The 17,044-nt window shown below is 42.5% G+C and overlaps 1 protein-coding gene and 1 pseudogene across 6 annotated transcripts in view; both read left to right on the forward strand.

Moving 5' to 3' along the window:
• Nucleotides 1-17,044, forward strand: part of LOC148019386 (glutamyl-tRNA(Gln) amidotransferase subunit C) — a 78,519-nt gene that overhangs the window by 15,944 nt on the left and 45,531 nt on the right. For all 6 annotated transcript variants that reach the window (XR_015687591.1, XR_015687592.1, XM_087661032.1 and 3 more), the window contains exon 2: nucleotides 4,573-4,613. Coding sequence is in view for 4 of the 6 variants with exons in the window: in XM_087661032.1 (XP_087517158.1) it covers nucleotides 4,573-4,613 (41 nt within the window). In the remaining 2 variants the exon portion in view is untranslated. The remainder of the gene's footprint in view (nucleotides 1-4,572; nucleotides 4,614-17,044) is intronic.
• Nucleotides 14,173-15,689, forward strand: LOC148019387 (uncharacterized; annotated as a pseudogene).

The raw sequence follows: 17,044 nt of genomic DNA on the forward strand, positions 1-17,044 counted from the left end.
TACACCACTTCCATCATTCATCTTTACTCTAGTGTCAGGTACGAACACATGTTTCTGATTCTATTCAAGTTGATTCCTCTTTTTCTCAATGGTTGGAACATCCTCTTGATGAAGGGATTATTCGTAAAGATTTTTGGTCTATGAGCAACGAAGAAGATAGATTTTTCTTTCTAAACTCAAACAAAGGTAAGAAATTGAAGCAAGAAGTTATAATTATCTCTTCACTTTCTTTTCCTTCAAATGATTTCGTTTCTCATGGTCAAGTGGAGTAGATGCATCCACATCAGGATTATCTTTTTAATTTAATGCATTTAATGGACAAAAGGAAACCCTATCATTTTCCATTTCCACACTAATCACAAATCCTTTTGGGCTCCCATCCATCCGACCCTCATATTCTAGTATATTCCTTTTAGCCTCCATTAAGTGCACTATATGTTTCATTGCACACCACCTTGGGGGGTTTCACACCCTTAGGCTTTGTCTCTGGATAGAGTGGATTGCGAAGCCGAAGGAGAGGAAGGATTTGAACAATCACACTGTCGCTCGACGAAGCGGACTGACGAGACGATATCCAACAACGATTGTCTGTTGCTAGAGCAGACTATAAAGCCGGCGGCCGGGAAAGCTACTACACTTGAAAATGGGTGAAAAACCTTTGTAGAGCATCGTGGCGGTCTCCAAGAGGGCTTATCACCTTGTGGGATCTTAGAGCCTCTATTTGCTTGCAAGGGCTTAGTGCATATCAGATGCATCTTATTTTTGGCAATGTATATATGCAGCTCACTATGTTTGGGACTCCTGGTATTATTGCTAGTCATACAAATGCTTCGTATAGTGCTAGTCATGAGGAAAAATGCAGCTACTAATGTATGCAATGTATGGGAAAATGTATCTTGGTATGATTGGTAGTATGCAAATTTCCATGCACAGTCTCATTGCAATGGTCCAAAGTATGCAAACAAGAATGTAGCATTTCCAAACAAGAATGTAGCATTTCCACTTCGCTAGTTGTGGACATCTCTCGTATGTAGTGGATCTTAGATGTATTTAGCATGCATCCAAAGTATTGTGCTAATAGTATTTTTGCCATGAGCCCACTACTCAGTGTACTAGTGATTGTGAGATGTATACAGATGAGCATGGTTGTACTGTGGCTCTGAGACTATACTTTTGCGTCAGTTCATGATCAGTTGGGCATGAGTTTTTACCTCGGTTTTGAGACAAAACTTCTGATCAGTTTCAGCTCAGTTTTTGATCAGTTTGAGAACTGTTCATGGTTACCTTTGGGATTAGTTTTGCATCAATTTTTGGCATCAATTGTTGATCAGTTTTTGCTATAAGTTTGTGGTCAGTTTGCGTCACATTTGCAGTAGTTTGTGATCAGTTCTTAGATTAGCAAATGATCAGTTTATGCTTAGATTATGCTCAGTTTTCAATAGTTTACAGCTGGTTTCATGGACAGTAGCATGCTAGTAAATGCTATTGACAATTTCAGCCATGGTTTATGCTGAGAATATACTTTCCTATGGTTTTGAAGTCAGAGCAGTTGAGAAACATGCGTTATGAATGTATCCAATGGGTTTCTAGCAATAGTTTTGGACTGATTTTTAGTTTTATGTTATATATATGTTGGCTGGAAATTTTCAGTAGGTTTGGGGCATATGGCATGGTTGGACAACAATGGCCAATGATATGGCTATGATGCCTTATGGAAATTCTAGTGCAGTATGCTTTTCCTTTGGCACAATGCATGCAATCGAGGATGATTGCAAAGATTTCAAGGGGATGATTTGTCATGAGAACGTGGAATTTTATTACTTTGCTTAGCATTTGATTAAAAGTTAATCAAATGTGCTAATGTGACTTGCAAATGTGAAGTGTAAGTCAATTATTTCACAGTGTGGGACCTAGGACCCCAAGATATTAGTTGGTATCAAAGGCAAAAGTTGAAGTTATTAGGTGATACTCAAGTGTTAGATTTTGGCCTAGACCAATTGATTGGGCATTAATATTAGTGGGTAACATTAGAGACTAGGTTTTAATTAATTAATTAATGCTGGTGTAAGGGCTAATAACTGCTCAATGATACTTGGAAGACAAATTGACGTAGCCAATTTTATTATTGGTTGGTAAAATTAATTTTTAAATCACTAGAAGAACTATTAAATTGCTTTTTAAAATTAATATTGTAAAAACTAATTTCATAAGCTGAAAAATGGGATTATAAGATTGCCACTTGGCAAAACTTGCCCATGCAAGTGGGAAAACGTTTTTAGGGGTTGGTGGAAATCTATTTCAGTCATTGTGAGACAGAAAGAGGTTGTTAGAGAGTAAGGAGAGGTTGCTGATGTGATTTATAGCCAGTGGGGATTAATTCTATAGCATGTGACTGTAGTTTGGAGTCCTCTAAGAATAGATGACAGTAGCCCAAGGTCCTTTTGGTGCAGGTGACAACACACAAGAGGGGACAAGAGTGTTTCTAGTGGCCCTAAGTTATAGGTGATAGTTTCCATGGCTGTTTGAACAAGGTAACAATAGTTTTTTCAGTGTTTCTCGTGATGGAACTCTGAAATTTCTCTCTCCATAGCATTCTCTCTCGTCCCTTAACTATCTCTCAAGTCATCTTAGCATTTTCTAACAATTTGTGTCATCAAAGGAAGAGATTTCAGTCAATCTCTATTGTAAACCCTAATTTACAGTAGAAATTAGGGTTTCACAGCCAAATGCATACTTAGAATTGAGGGCGTAGGACTTGAATTCCAATAGCTGAAATTGAGGAATTTTAGGAAGATTCAAGAGGCCAATCAATCAGTATCAGATTTGGGGTTGAATTTGTATTTCAAGGAGCAGGGTGAAGGCCAATCCTCGAGCAAACCAAGGAGTAAATTAGTTTGGAGGTTTGGTGGTTAGTTTTGAGAGCAAGAGGCACTTAGATTAGTGGAGGAGATTGGAGGATCTCAATTACACTCTTTTCATTTGCAATATAAGATAAGGAAATACCGCAAGGGTGCTAGTTTTGGGGCCAACAAGGTGTTCAATGTCCAAGTGGAAAGTGATAAATTGTGCATTTTCAGTTTACGTGAATATGCTTGTTGTAATTTGTGCTCAATTAGGTTGTTTACCACCCTATACGAGGAGGAAGGTTGGTTTCAATTACCACATTTGGCAGATAATGATGCTTGCTATCCTAGAGTCATATGATTTGGTGGAGCTCGTGACCAAGGCTATAGACCATCCTACAGCCCGTGATGCCTCTAAGCTTCTATTGATGAGAAAGCTGAGTTGATTAAGGTGCAGGCAAATCGGGACAAGTTGAATGCTTGTATTAGTTCTCTCTCTTTCACTTTGGCATTCTAGCTATTATTACTCACATTGAGCACTTGATCGTGGCTCAAGAGATATGGTTGGAGCTAGATCAAGTGTACAATTGGATGACTGTAATGAAGCGGGTGTCTTTGGAGGTTCAAATGAGGACTTTGAATCCCAAGAGGTCTTGTTCTATGTGGGAGCATGTCAATAGGCTTCGGCAATCGCAAATGTAGGTTCAAAGTGTAGGGAAGGTGATTACCTCAGAGGACATGATAGTAACTCTTCTTTCATGGTTACCATCTGATTCTTTGTAGCTGGTTGCCTTGATTGAGATGCACCTTCCTCCGGCCTTGACTCAGGTGTGTGGACAGGGATGGGCATTGTAGCTGAAAATCCATTTGATGGTGATAACTAGCCTAACATAAATGATGATAACCGTTCAGATGTATAATCATGCATCCCAAAAGGTCTTCTTTCCTTGAAGCTGCATGCTTCAGATGCATAATCCTCTATCCAGTCCCAACACTTGGTCATAGGCTAACCACACTTCTTGTGTATCCATTGGATGAAGGTCCATCAATACTCATCCTTATGATCAAACATACTGAATACTAAAAGGCTCATGCATAAATGCACTAGAGTGATCGAGAAAAACAAACACATGCTTCATTTACAAGAAGATAAATATGCATATGCAAGGGTGATCTATGGATAGGTAGACACACTACAAGAAACCGATGGAGGTGTTCCACATGATCCAGTCTTTGCCACTAAAACCACCTAGGTCATGAGCATGCTCAAATACTTGTCCATTCAATTGGCTCCAGCTCCTTGTCCATTCAATTGGCTCCAGCTCCTTCACTGATATTTGGTCTTCATTCACTGTTGTTGCATTCCAGCTGTGCCAGCTCTCACATGTTATCCGTATGGCAGCAGCAGGAAATGCATGATGCAAAAATGCAAGGCTGACATAAAGATCAAGGTCTTGCTACTAGTTAACTCACATTAACATTATCTATATACATCTCCTTTTGTTATATACGTCCAATTTAGCTCATTAGGTGCAGTTATATTCCAAATTGTAATGTTTGTGGTTTCTTCTTAAGTGAAGGGTAAGCAGAATATATTCATAGTCCTTTGATTATCTATTTGTTGGTTTGGTAGATGTCTTCAGATGCATTTATGTTGTTCTGTAGCTCAATCAATCAGAATTCACTTTTGCTTGTGTCTTTTGGCTTTGGTTTTCTTGTTGTTGGGAAGGTAGAGGATTTTCAGCCGAAGTTAGAGCAACTTGGTGTGTGGTAAGTTAAATGTCCCCCATTTCTTGAGAAGACTGATTCTGGTTTTATTTTCTGATGAACAAATCATTAATGCACATGCATCTCTTATTTCATGGTTTTCCTGCATTCTATGTTGTGGTAAGTTAAATGTCCCCCATTTCTTGAGAAGACTGATTCTGGTTTTATTTTCTGATGAACAAATCATTAATGCACATGCATCTCTTATTTCATGGTTTTCCTGCATTCTATGTTGTGAATGCAGCTGTATTTTGATACACGTATTCAATAAGTTTTGTTTTGAGCTTTGGGAAAAATGTCAATATTACCAATGTAATTGAAATATGTGCCATTCATCACATCGGTAGTTTCCAATACATGATTAGGTGTACAGATTTATTGTGGGCCTAAGCCGCATATGACACCTGTTATTGCATTTTGAGTGATGGGAAGCTAGCGAGAGTTTATTTGTGTATTAGTCTTGACATTTAGATTTGTCAATTTGGCCTGATCTCCAAGTTCTCTGCTACTACGTACAAGTAGACTTGTGCATGTCTACTTTGGCTGCCATGCTTCTTAAGGAGTCGAAGGGATTGAGATGTGACATAGGTGTAGCATTGTTTTGGAGACCAGGTGCCTACGGACTAGGGTTACTGCTGGAAACAAACAAGAGCGACACAGTAAGAATTGTGGAGGCAAATCATATGCATATGAAAAACTGACCATTTGACTAGATGTTTGGATGATTCAATAAGTTGCTGATCAATTTATTTATCATTGCAAGATTGTACATTTTTCTGGGGCTGGTATGAAATGTGAGTGCACAATACAGAAGCAAGAATACACACAGAGAGAGAGAGAGAGAGAGAGAGAGAGAGAGAGAGAGAGAGAGAGAGAGAGAGATCCTTTCGGAATCGCATCGAGCTGAGCTCCTGTCCAAGTTGCCACTATTCTTTGATCGCCGCTTAGTCCATGTGGTACCATGGCGCCCTATGGCTGACTTCCAGCGTCTGCTTCAACGAGAATGCCCGGTGTGGGTGGAAGTGGAAAACTGTCCAGCGGTATACTGGCCATTGTTGAAGGACGCGATGGCGGTTGTGGGCACAGTGCTGGTTCCCCCGAGCCTCAGGGCCATGAACCGCAACCGTTTATGCATGCTATGGGATACGGCCAGGGAAAGGCCTGCGTGGCTTCGCCTCAATTGTTCAGGCATGCATCCTTTGCATTTTCGCCTGAAATGGGGCAATTTTGCCGGACACTGCTTTTCATGTGGTAAACTAGGGCATTTTGTGGCCGAATGCCCGGAACGGCAACCGTCTTCTGAGGAGGCGCAGGTTGTGCAGCCCAAGGATGACATGGTGCTCGATGCCCCGGCACAGGAGACCCTTCAGCCACCTACTGTCATGGCTAAAGGCAAACAACAGGTCCGGGGTTTGGATTCTCCTAACACTGACTGGATTGAGGCACGACAAAAAAAAGGTAAACAGTTGGACGCAGGCCTGGCTGATGCTGGGCCTAATGCTTCTCTGGATTCTGTGCGCACGTACACGCGCAGGAAAGACATGGTCACCCCACAGCAGGATGCGCGTACTATGGCCCCGTCCGCCCCCCGTTATCCGTCTTCAAGGAAAGGCTATTCAGCAGGCCCCAAGGGCCCACCTGCTAAGCTGGCATTTGATGCAAAAGGTAATGTGATTACACCTTGGGATAGGCGTTATCCCCGCCCTACTCCCAAGGCAGTGGATTTCCCTTCTACCTCTAAAGCAGGTCGCCCGAATTCGTTTGCAGTATTGGCTGATTTTCTGGATGAGGGTGTCCTGGATGCCCTTGCGGAAAAGGTGCAATCGAGGCAACAGGCGTCTCGTTCTTGACTTCCTTTTTTGAAAATATATGAAGATTGCCACGTGGAATGTGCGAGACATTTGCTCTCGCCATAAGCAACATACCATGTGGTCTGTCTTGCATGAGAACCAGTGGGATGTATTGTGTGCAGTGGAGCACAAAAGTCATGGTGAGGCAGGTAAAGTTGTGGATTGCCATGGATTCCGTCTGTTTTATGCAGGGACACCTGCTAAGCACTACTCGGGCGTGCTGATGATTGTCCATGAGAAATACCAGCCTGTTCTTGTTAAAAACGATGTGCACGGGCGATTTCTGGTGATTGAAGTCTTATTTGAAGGAGAAATTTTCTGGTTGCTGGGGCTCTATGCTCCGAATGATCCCGCATCCCGACGGGATCTATGGTCGACTTTGCAGGGCTCCATGGCACTTGGTCGCAGGGGATTTTTGATGGGAGATTTCAATATGTGTATTGACTCTTCTCAGTCCACCTCAGGGCATTCGGTTATGGATACGCCAGAAAGCCGGGTGTGGAACTCCTTTGCTTTGCACGTACTTAAGCAAGATCTTTGGTCGTGGCTTCACCCTTCTGTTTCAGGTTTCACTTTTCATTCTGCACAATATGCGACCACCTGGTCGCGACTGGACAGAATGTATATCATGCAGGGGGATGATTTTCTTCCCGAGATGCTGGAGATGAAGGTCTTGCAGCAGTATGTGTTGTCAGATCATTTCCCCCTCCAGCTTGAGATGCGGGCTCAACCCATTGCACCTTTTAGGCAGTTGCTGAATAAGCTCCCTTTACGCTTCAATTCCTCTTATTTGAAGCATCCAATCTTTCAGGGTTATATGCAGCAATTGATTGAGAGGTTCTTATTGGACTTCGCCTCTGAGGGCTTGGCTTTGTTCGCACGCCTGCTCTCTAATGTGCAGCGGGTTGCTCGGCAGTATGGGATTCATAATGCCTCTCTTTGTCGCCGTCGTCGACATGCAGCAGAGGACTTATTGGCCTTGGTCCATTCCTTGCTCCTGAGCTCCCCAGATGATGATTTTCTACTGTCCCTGGAGAGGCGTTTGGCCCATCTTATTCAAGTATTTAGCTTGAAATCTTATCAGCAAGCCAAGCTGCAAAACTTGACTGACACATTGCAAGATAGTGCCTGCCAGTCTCATAAGTTCTTTCGCGCCTTGCATGCTTCTCCGGCCCGCGAAAATATGACGCGACTCCAGGATTCGGAAGGTCGTATGGTCACTGATCCACAGACCATTATCGATATGTGCAGAAATTATTTTATGGATCTTTTTGGTTCCTCTTCCTTGCCGTCCAGCCAGGTTATGTATGCCCGCTCGGTCTTCTACCATCTGGTCCACCAGCAGGTCCCATTTGATATGCAAGCTACTTTGGAGGCGGATATTTGCGAAGAGGAGGTTATGGATGTCTTGTTGCACCTGCCTAAGGATAAAAGTCCTGGTTGGGATGGTCTCACTAATGAATTTTTTGAGCACTCGGCCACGCAGTTGGTAAAGCCTTTGGTGGTCATGTTTCAGCAGGTTTGGGAAACAGGGGTCATGCCTTCTTCATGGAAAGAAGGCCTTATCAAACTGATTCCCAAGGTCCCTTCGCCGTCAAAGCTGCAACACTGGAGACCAATTTCGTTGATGGGCGCGATGTATAAAATCTTTTCCAAAGTACTGGCAAATAGGCTTCACAAGCACCTTCCAGCTATTGTGCACCCTCTCCAGTATGGGTTCATTAAGGGCCGCAATATTTTGCATAATATCTTAAATGTGCAAATGGCTATTGACTATGCGCGGCACTCCAATCAGCAAGTGGTCTTGATTCAATTGGACCTGGAAAAGGCGTTTGATTGTGTGGACTGGTCTTTCCTTGCCGATCTTATGTCTGCTATGGGCTTTGGTATCCGGATGTCTCGATTGATTTACACCATCAGTACTGAGGCTTCTTCAAGAGTTATGCTTAATGGTGGGGTTACAGAGCCATTTGTCCTTGCACGCTTGGTCAGACAGGGTTGCCCTTTGAGCCCTCTCTTCTTTGCCCTCGCGACTCACCCGGTCCTTTCAATGCTATCCTCCATGGCGGCTTCTGCCCAGCTGGCAGGGTTATCTCTTCCTTTGGGGCAGCACTTCATTAGCCAATCTTTGGCTGACGACTCCTTTATGATTTTGCAGGCGGACAGGGACAACATTCGCAAGGCATTAGATGTTTGGACGCTCTTTGGTCAAGCCTCTGGTCTTCGCATCAATGCCTTTAAGTCGGCCATTCTCAGTTGCACGGAGCCGGATTTACAGTCGTTAGGCTGGCAGGGCCAGGTGGTTTCCCGTGGCTCCATTGTCAGGCATCTTGGATACCCATTGGGGGTGGATGTACGGCCAAAGGACCTGTTGGAGTGGATTTCACAAAAACTGGTCGCGAAGTTTATGTATTGGAAGTCGCAAGTCTGGCCGTTCCATGTCCGCCTCAAAGTGGCTCAGACAATTATGCTACCAATGCTGACGTATTTCCTGCCATCACTGCCATGGATGCCCACTACTTTGAAGGCTCTCACCCATCCCATTCGTTTCATGCTATGGAAGAAAGATTCACTACAGGCAGGCATTTCTTGGATTTCATGGTCACATGCATGTACCCCTAAGCGCATGGGTGGTGGAGCTATTTTGGATGCAGAAACTCATATGCTGGCTCTTCGTTGGTCTCTTTTTCGTGCCATGTGTGCGGATCATCACCCGTGGACCATCATCGCCCGTTATTTTCTTGAGGATAGCGGTCTCCGCCAGGGCAATACACGGCTTCGGGCCTCATGGTGGCATGTCCTTAATGCTGACTCTCGATTTTCCAGTCCCTCTTCCTCTTTGTTACAGCACTTGGTCGGATCTTGGAAAGTGGTGCTCCAAAAGACCCGTTGGCATCCAGTAGGGGATCGCTTGCAGACTAATTCTTTCCAGCTGGAATTGTTGGCAGTATCCAGATTACTTTCATGGGAAGATAAACATCAGCTCAGACCAAGATTTAATCGCATGGCCCGTTTGGGTGTGACTTCGATTGCGGATGCTACCCTTGCTACTCGCAATGTCCTCGCATCGTTTCGGACCGCTAGGAGACTTTTCAGGATCCCGCGCGGATACCGTGATTTATGGGAGAAGCTTTCGTCGGAACTTCAGGGTAGGCAACCCTTTCCTGCCCTGACTATGGATCGCCCTTGGCAGGATTGGGACCTTGCAGGCCGGTTGACTCTGGAAAAGGCCTCTACTAATCAGGTGTATCATCTTCTTATTAAAGATCACCAATGGCTGGGTGAGAAAGCTAATACTGTTTGGGGCCTGCGGAAATCCTTGTCATGGTGGCAGGCAACGCTGATGGAGGGGTGGCAGAATAGGGCACCTTTCAAATGCAAGGTCTTCCTGTGGCGGGTAATGATTGGTGGTCTTCCTCTTGCCTCGGCCCTTTCCAAGCGTCGAATCTCGAATGGCAATTGTTTCTTTTGTACCACTACGGAGGAATCGGCTAGACATCGTTTTCTTTCTTGCCCGCTCGCCAAGAATATCTGGTCTCTCTTGTCCCAAATTTGGCGCACAGTGGTGGGGCCCTCACTGACTCCTTTTGATTGGGTTTTTGTGCGCCCAAAGTATCCCATGCCGCCACAGTTACATATGAAGATCTTATTTCCCTTTTTCAGATACTGGGGATGCTGGCACATTTGGACCACCCGAAATGCTTTTCTCTTTGATTCGGCCTCGAATGTACCGCGACATATTGCAAGGCTTAAAGGGCTCTTGCATTGGCAGCTAGATCTCATCAGGCACTCTGACTTGCTCCCTCGGGAGGATTTGCATTCCTGGCATTTGGCAATTGCCTCTGGGTCCTTGCCATGATTGGTGTAGCTTTTCTAGTATACTAGTTTGGGGATTTCCCACACGTTGGCCTACGGCCCTCGTGTCTCTTGTACTCGTGTAATCATGTAATCTTGTACTTTTTCGTAATTAATACAATTACCTTTTACGAAAAAAAGAAGAAGAGAGAGAGATCCATTTTTTACGAAAAAAAAAAGAGAGATCCATTACGTTTACGAAAAAAAAAGAGAGATCCATTACGAAAGAGAGAGAGAGAGAGAGAGAGAGAGAGAGAGAGAGAGAAAGAGAGAGAGAGAGAGATGATGATGATGATGACCTGTGCTGCACATTCCCTTGTGCAATGCCTGTGGGGTGCCCAGCCCTAACCCATGTGCTTGGTGCTGTGATATCCTTGCACACTGCTTCCCTGTGCTGCGCACCCTGTTTTTCACGCCCCCATTTTTCTGTGCAGCGTGCCCTGCCCTGCACGCAGCCTGCCCTGCCTTGTACACGAATGGGCTTTTCTTTTGTTTCAGATGATGCCTTTCCACACTGCCAGGAGGCTTTTTGGCATTCCTCAAGGTTATAGGGACTTGTGGGACCACCTTTTGACAATATTGCAACCAAGAGAGCCCTTCCTTGCCCTCGTTTCTCATCGTCCCTGGTAGGATTGGGACCTTGTAGGTCAACTCCATGTGGAAAAGGCTTTGGCTAATCAAGTGCACCAACTTATGATTAAGGACCACCATTGGCTGTTTGCTAAGGCCAATATTGTTTGGGGCTTGCACAAATCTTGGGATTGGTGGAAAATGATGGTCATGGAGGGTTGGTTCAATAAGACACCGTACAAAAGTAAGATCTTCTTTTGGTGTGTCATGGTTGCTGGGCTGCCTCTTGCTGCGACACTTGCAAAACGCCGCATTTCCAATGGCTCTTGTTTTTTCCGCCTCACAATTGCGAAATCTTCTCGCCATTGGTTTCTTTCGTATCCTTTGGTGTGGAAAATTTGGTCTTTGTTGTCTGCTATTTGGAGGGTTGTGGTTGGCATGCCATTGCATCCCTTTGATTGGGTCTTTTCTTGGCCCAAGTATCCTCTATAGTGGAAGCACGGAGCGGAAGCAAGAGCTATGGTGGAAGGAGCAAGAGCAAGAGAGAGAGAGACAAAAGATGTGGAAACTCCAACAGTCACAATGTGTGACCGGCCTTCCCTTTATTCAAATGTCACTGAAAGAATAAAGAATAAAGTGACAGTGATAGGTGCCTGCTACCCGCAGTGTACAGGTGTGTGGGTAACTAATACACGGTACAGGTACTGTCAATGTAACTAATACATAGGCAGCTAGGCACAAGCACCTTTATCCCCAATACAAAGGAGTGAGTGGACAACATAGGATCATTGCTAATCCACGAGTAGATTTTAAACTAGTACATCAGACATTTGTAAACCATATGTTATCTCCTATCAAAATGACCATTTTAATCGTACTATCTCAAAAAATTCGGTACAACCACATATCAAGATTCTATTTTCATTCCTCCGTTTTGGGGATGTTGGCACAATTGGACAACTCAAAATGCTTTTGTTTTTGATTCTATGTTCGGGGTGTAGAAGCACCTTGCTATGTTGAAAGATCTTCTACATTAGCAGTTGGACTTTATTCAACACATCAATCTCCTTTAGGGGCATAGTAACCAAAAATTGCGTTTTGTATTGGCGAAACGCGAAACTCCGAAACTAGTAAAACATTTTTGTTCGTTTTGTGAAACGAGGTTGCAAAATGGAACTTTTAAGTGAGTTTTTTAATTTAAAAAAAAGTTTGTGGGGCATGTTTTGTCTTGAACGATCCTACAGCTCTATCCAAAGAGTTTTTTTCACGAACTTGGAACTACATAGCTATTTCGTCTCAACTCTCCACCTATCATTCATGCTCCCATTGTCCGCAGCCATTGCCTCCTCCTCCATTGGTTCGTCCTTCAATTGCTGCTACCTCCATCATTTCTTCTTTCTTCTTCAGCTGCCTCCTCCTCCATCGCACTCTCCTTCTTCCACTTCATCGCTTTCTACTTCTCCTCGGTCTCTTTCGACTTCTCTTTCTACTCTTTCTTCTCCATCTCTTTCTACTTCTCCTCTATCTCTCTCTCCTCTTCTATCTCTTTCTCTTCCAAGTTCTACCTCATCCCCTTTCTCATTCTTCTCCACCTTAAGGCTTCAAAGTTTGAGTTGGATTTTCATGGTTCGTCACAAGGATTTTACTCGAGATTTTTTGGAAGATACCTTTTGCCCACCTCTATGGAACATTTGGAATCAAAATTGTGGTTTGTAAGTTTTGTGGAGACACATTGTGGGGGGTTCCACCCGAACAAGAGTATATTTCACATGGACTGGGATCAAGGGTGGACATGGCTGCAAGAGAGTATCCGAGGGTATTTTCTTAGCACATGTAGTACACGAAAAATTGGCTAAGCTGCAATCACTCTTAAAAAGGCCATTGACCTTGCAAACAAATTGAAGAAGAATGAAAAGAAGCAAAGAGAAATCACTTGAGTGGAGATGGGAACTCAAGTCAAGCTAGACAGAATGACGAGGAACACACTTTAAGCGCTTCCAATATGGCAATAAGTATACAAGCATCATGACCATTCGATGGTGCGATTATGATTATGAGGTAACATGTACCCTTGTTGGTGCTAGTTCTTCTCTTGCATGCAAGGGTACTTCTCTTGTTAGTGACGGCGCATCTTTGCATACCAAGCCCTTGCAAGGCTTGGCAAGCCAATCAAGAAAGAGTGGTAGAGAAGGTAACCAAAGCACCTTGCAAGCATGCTTTGCTTTAAGTCTAAAGCAAGTGGCTCAATTGACAGAGCATAGGTTCTTCTATCAATACAACCTTCCATTCAACAGTACTCGAGTGCCAGCTTATATTAAGTTCTATAATGATTGGCCGCCATAGTTGCAGTGGGAGCTATTGGCTAACATCTAGCTAGCTCAGTGTCTCTAAGGATCGTTCTCTTGAATGCTTAAGTGACTTACATTCATAATGAATTGACTGGATTAAAGTCATGTTGGCATCGATATGGGTGCAACATTGTATCTGATGGATGGAGTGATAGGATAAGTGTTAAATTATACTAACTCAATGCTTTGTTCTAATGATTTACATGTTGCTCATTTTATTTTTAATTTTTAAGTATATAAAGTCAATAATTAATAGCTACTAATGACAATTGTTGACTCTTAACACTTGTAGAGATATCGACACATGATTAATATCTTAGTATCATGTTGTGTTGGTACCACATTGTTGTGTGCGATAGATGCTTCAGCCCTTGATTTAAGCATTTTTGGGGAGTGGATTTACTCTCATATCAAGAGAGCCACAGATGAGATGGGGGCACAACATGTGATGCAAGTCATCACAAATAATGACTCAAATTGTGCCAAGATGGGTGAGTATGTTGAGAGGGACTATCTCACTATTGTGTGGACTCTATGCACCTCACACTCACTTGATCTCATGATGGAGTGTGGCATCTTTTCCTTGGGTGGAGCCAACCTTGGAGAAAGCCTTGTGCATAATCAATTTCATTACTTGCAATTTCTTGGCTTTGGCTCTATTTAGAGGTATTTGTCACTATGACTTTGTGAAGCTGGCAAAGTCGCGTTTTGGCTATTTATTTCTTGTGCTCCATTGGTAAGCTATAATTATGCTTTTTATTGTGCATATAAAACAAATGTTTCAACTTTTAAGTATTTTGAGTCTTGTGTCTTGACTTATGTGTCTAGGATGGTTTGGACAAAAGATTCTCTTTGTTGACTTGTATATAGTGAGGAGTGGAATGCATGGAGTGGGAGTTAGACGGTCCAAGCATGAGAGATAACAACTTACATTTGAGTAATGGGTTTTGGGATGAGGTAGACACTATTAAAGAAGTCATCTTATCCCTTGATTTTATGTTACGCCTCTTTGATCATGAGGGGTATACCATGAGCTTACTTTATCATTATATGTACGAGCTCCATAAGGTCATGTTCTCATGTCATGCATTGTCCATGGAGAGGTAAATGCTAAATATTAATTTATATATTCACTTTGTGAAATTGCTAATGGTAAACTACTAATGAGAGATACCATGCAACTTGTAGGGTTGGTGATTTAACCCACATATGGAATGAGAGATAGGATTGATTTCATAAAGTAATCCACATTGCTTCATACGTACTCCATTCTTTGTATAAGGATACGAAGCACTAGATTGACAAAAAGATTATGTTAGGATGGACTAATATCTTGATCGGGTCTTTGAGTGAGAGCCAAGAGATCAATAATCTCTCTTTCTAGCTTATGAGTTATAATTTGTTGCTTTGTGTATTTGATCATTAGTAACCAATATATACAAACTAATTTTTTAAATTAATGTTGAATTATGATTCATGAATAGGATTGAGGATGAGGTGATTCTTTTCATGCATGATCGTGATCATTTTGCACGAGAGTTGCCTTTCGATAAGAGAGAAGATGTCTTGCTATCTCTTGGTGGGAAATAAATGGGCTTCTTACACCCAATGTGCAGTCCTTGGTTCTTTGTGTGCTCTCCCAAGAGTGCACTCGTGGTGCAATAGAGTGCATTTGGAGCATATGCACAGATATCCATATAAGGAAAAGGAATAAGTAAATGCTTTTAATTTGTTGCTTTGTGTATTTGATCATTAGTAACCAATATATACAAACTAATTTTTTAAATTAATGTTGAATTATGATTCATGAATAGGATTGAGGATGAGGTGATTCTTTTCATGCATGATCGTGATCATTTTGCACGAGAGTTGCCTTTCGATAAGAGAGAAGATGTCTTGCTATCTCTTGGTGGGAAATAAATGGGCTTCTTACACCCAATGTGCAGTCCTTGGTTCTTTGTGTGCTCTCCCAAGAGTGCACTCGTGGTGCAATAGAGTGCATTTGGAGCATATGCACAGATATCCATATAAGGAAAAGGAATAAGTAAATGCTTTTGTTTTTCAACGTCTTATATGTGCATTGGTAATTCTGAATGCATTTTCTTGTAGATACTAATTTCTCACAAACCCTCTCTAACATGTTGAGCACAAGCCAACTAGAGAAGTTGGTCTATGTGAATGCCAATTTGCGCTTGTTGGAGAAGCTACAAGATCAGGATCTTGAGGGAGGAGGAGTGCTTTAGTGGAAGGTGTAAGAGGTGGATAGCGAGGTCATTGCTAAGCTAGAGGCAAGCTTACAATGAGGAGAGGCAGTTGACCTTGCTTTCATCGAGAGAGACACTGATGAGGACATTGCTTATGATTTCCTTCGAGAGCATGAGTTGTGCTTTCGGCGTGTGACTCGTGCCCTAGACATGTGCCATGGCTGCTATGGTAGAGGAGTTACATTTACATGACATTGGACAGAGCTTCTCCTTATGTAGCAGATGATATGCAAGTCTCTACTACCATTGCCTACAAAGGCAAGGAGGTTCCTCGACACGGTCATGTTTGTGGCTGTGGCCATGGTCATACCACTTCATACATACAACATGAGATGTTACCATCATCAGAGTCTTCAGATGAGATGGGTTGAGCTAGTTCATCTACTAGTGGCAGTGGCTCTTTTGATAGCCAAGAGTAATTACTAGCTACATACTTCATGAATCACGATTGATGTGTTTTGTGGCTGGATTTTGGCTATAGTTTGTACCAACTAGGAGCTTTAAGTTTAGACTCTTTTATCACATTTTCTATGTTTATGTTATTTTCTATCATCTATCATCTATGCAAAAGTATGCTAATGTTATCATAAGTCCTTAACATTAGTTTAATCTTTTAGTTTACTTTGAAGTTTGCATTATGCTAATAGTTAAATGTTTTATACATGTGCATGTTATGATTCACAAATCATGGTATAGTATGTACATTGTAATCTATGATTTGTGAATCATGAATGCTGATTTGTGATTTCTAAATGAGCAGAATGAAGAATCTAGAATCTAGATGAAATGGATATTCATACTCTAGGCTTTGAACTTTCAACTCTACAGTCTAGGATCTCCAATCTAGGACCTAGGTTACAAGTATTACTAATTTATATATATAATTATTAATATTGTGAATTATTATAATTAATATTTTTTGAAATCTCAAAACCTCGAGGTGGCAAACAACCTTGAAACACGAAACAGGGCGAAACGTTTCTGTTGACTATGTTCCAGGGAGGACTTTGGTGCCTTGGCATACGGCAATCTTTGCTGCTTCTTTGCTATGACTTTTGTACTCTTTTAGTCATTCGACCTTCTGTAAAAGAGAGCTGAGGTTTTGCACAATGGCTAGAGCCATCCTGCATCTTGTAATCTTGTACCTTTTTTCATAATTAATACAATTACCTATTAGAGAGAGAGAGAGAGAGAGAGAGAGTATATTATGAAAAAAAAAAAGAGAGAGAGAGAGTATACAAAACTTTGTTGTTGGCATTAGAGAGAGAGAGAGAGAGGATGGTGCCTGCTCGTATTGACTTGACCTTCATTCCTCTGTCTTTGATTGTGTTTGCATATTCTTCTGTTCACCAAGTGTGTGTGTGAGTGTCCCATTCTGCAGCACTGGCAGTAGGTCTGTGATCCTCCATCGTCTCAACATTAGTGAGATACAAGAGAAGCCTCGACTGTTAACTGTTTCAAGGCCCTGTTTCGTTGGGGCTGTGGCAGTCACAAATCAAGAGCAACTGAGTTTCAGGAGGGTCGCGAGCAGTCTTCCTTCCTGCAGT

Source organism: Lygodium microphyllum, chromosome 20 (genome assembly GCF_053477565.2).
Source record: "Lygodium microphyllum isolate KBCC chromosome 20, Lygodium_microphyllum_v1.1.10, whole genome shotgun sequence".
Classification (NCBI taxonomy): domain Eukaryota; kingdom Viridiplantae; phylum Streptophyta; class Polypodiopsida; order Schizaeales; family Lygodiaceae; genus Lygodium; species Lygodium microphyllum.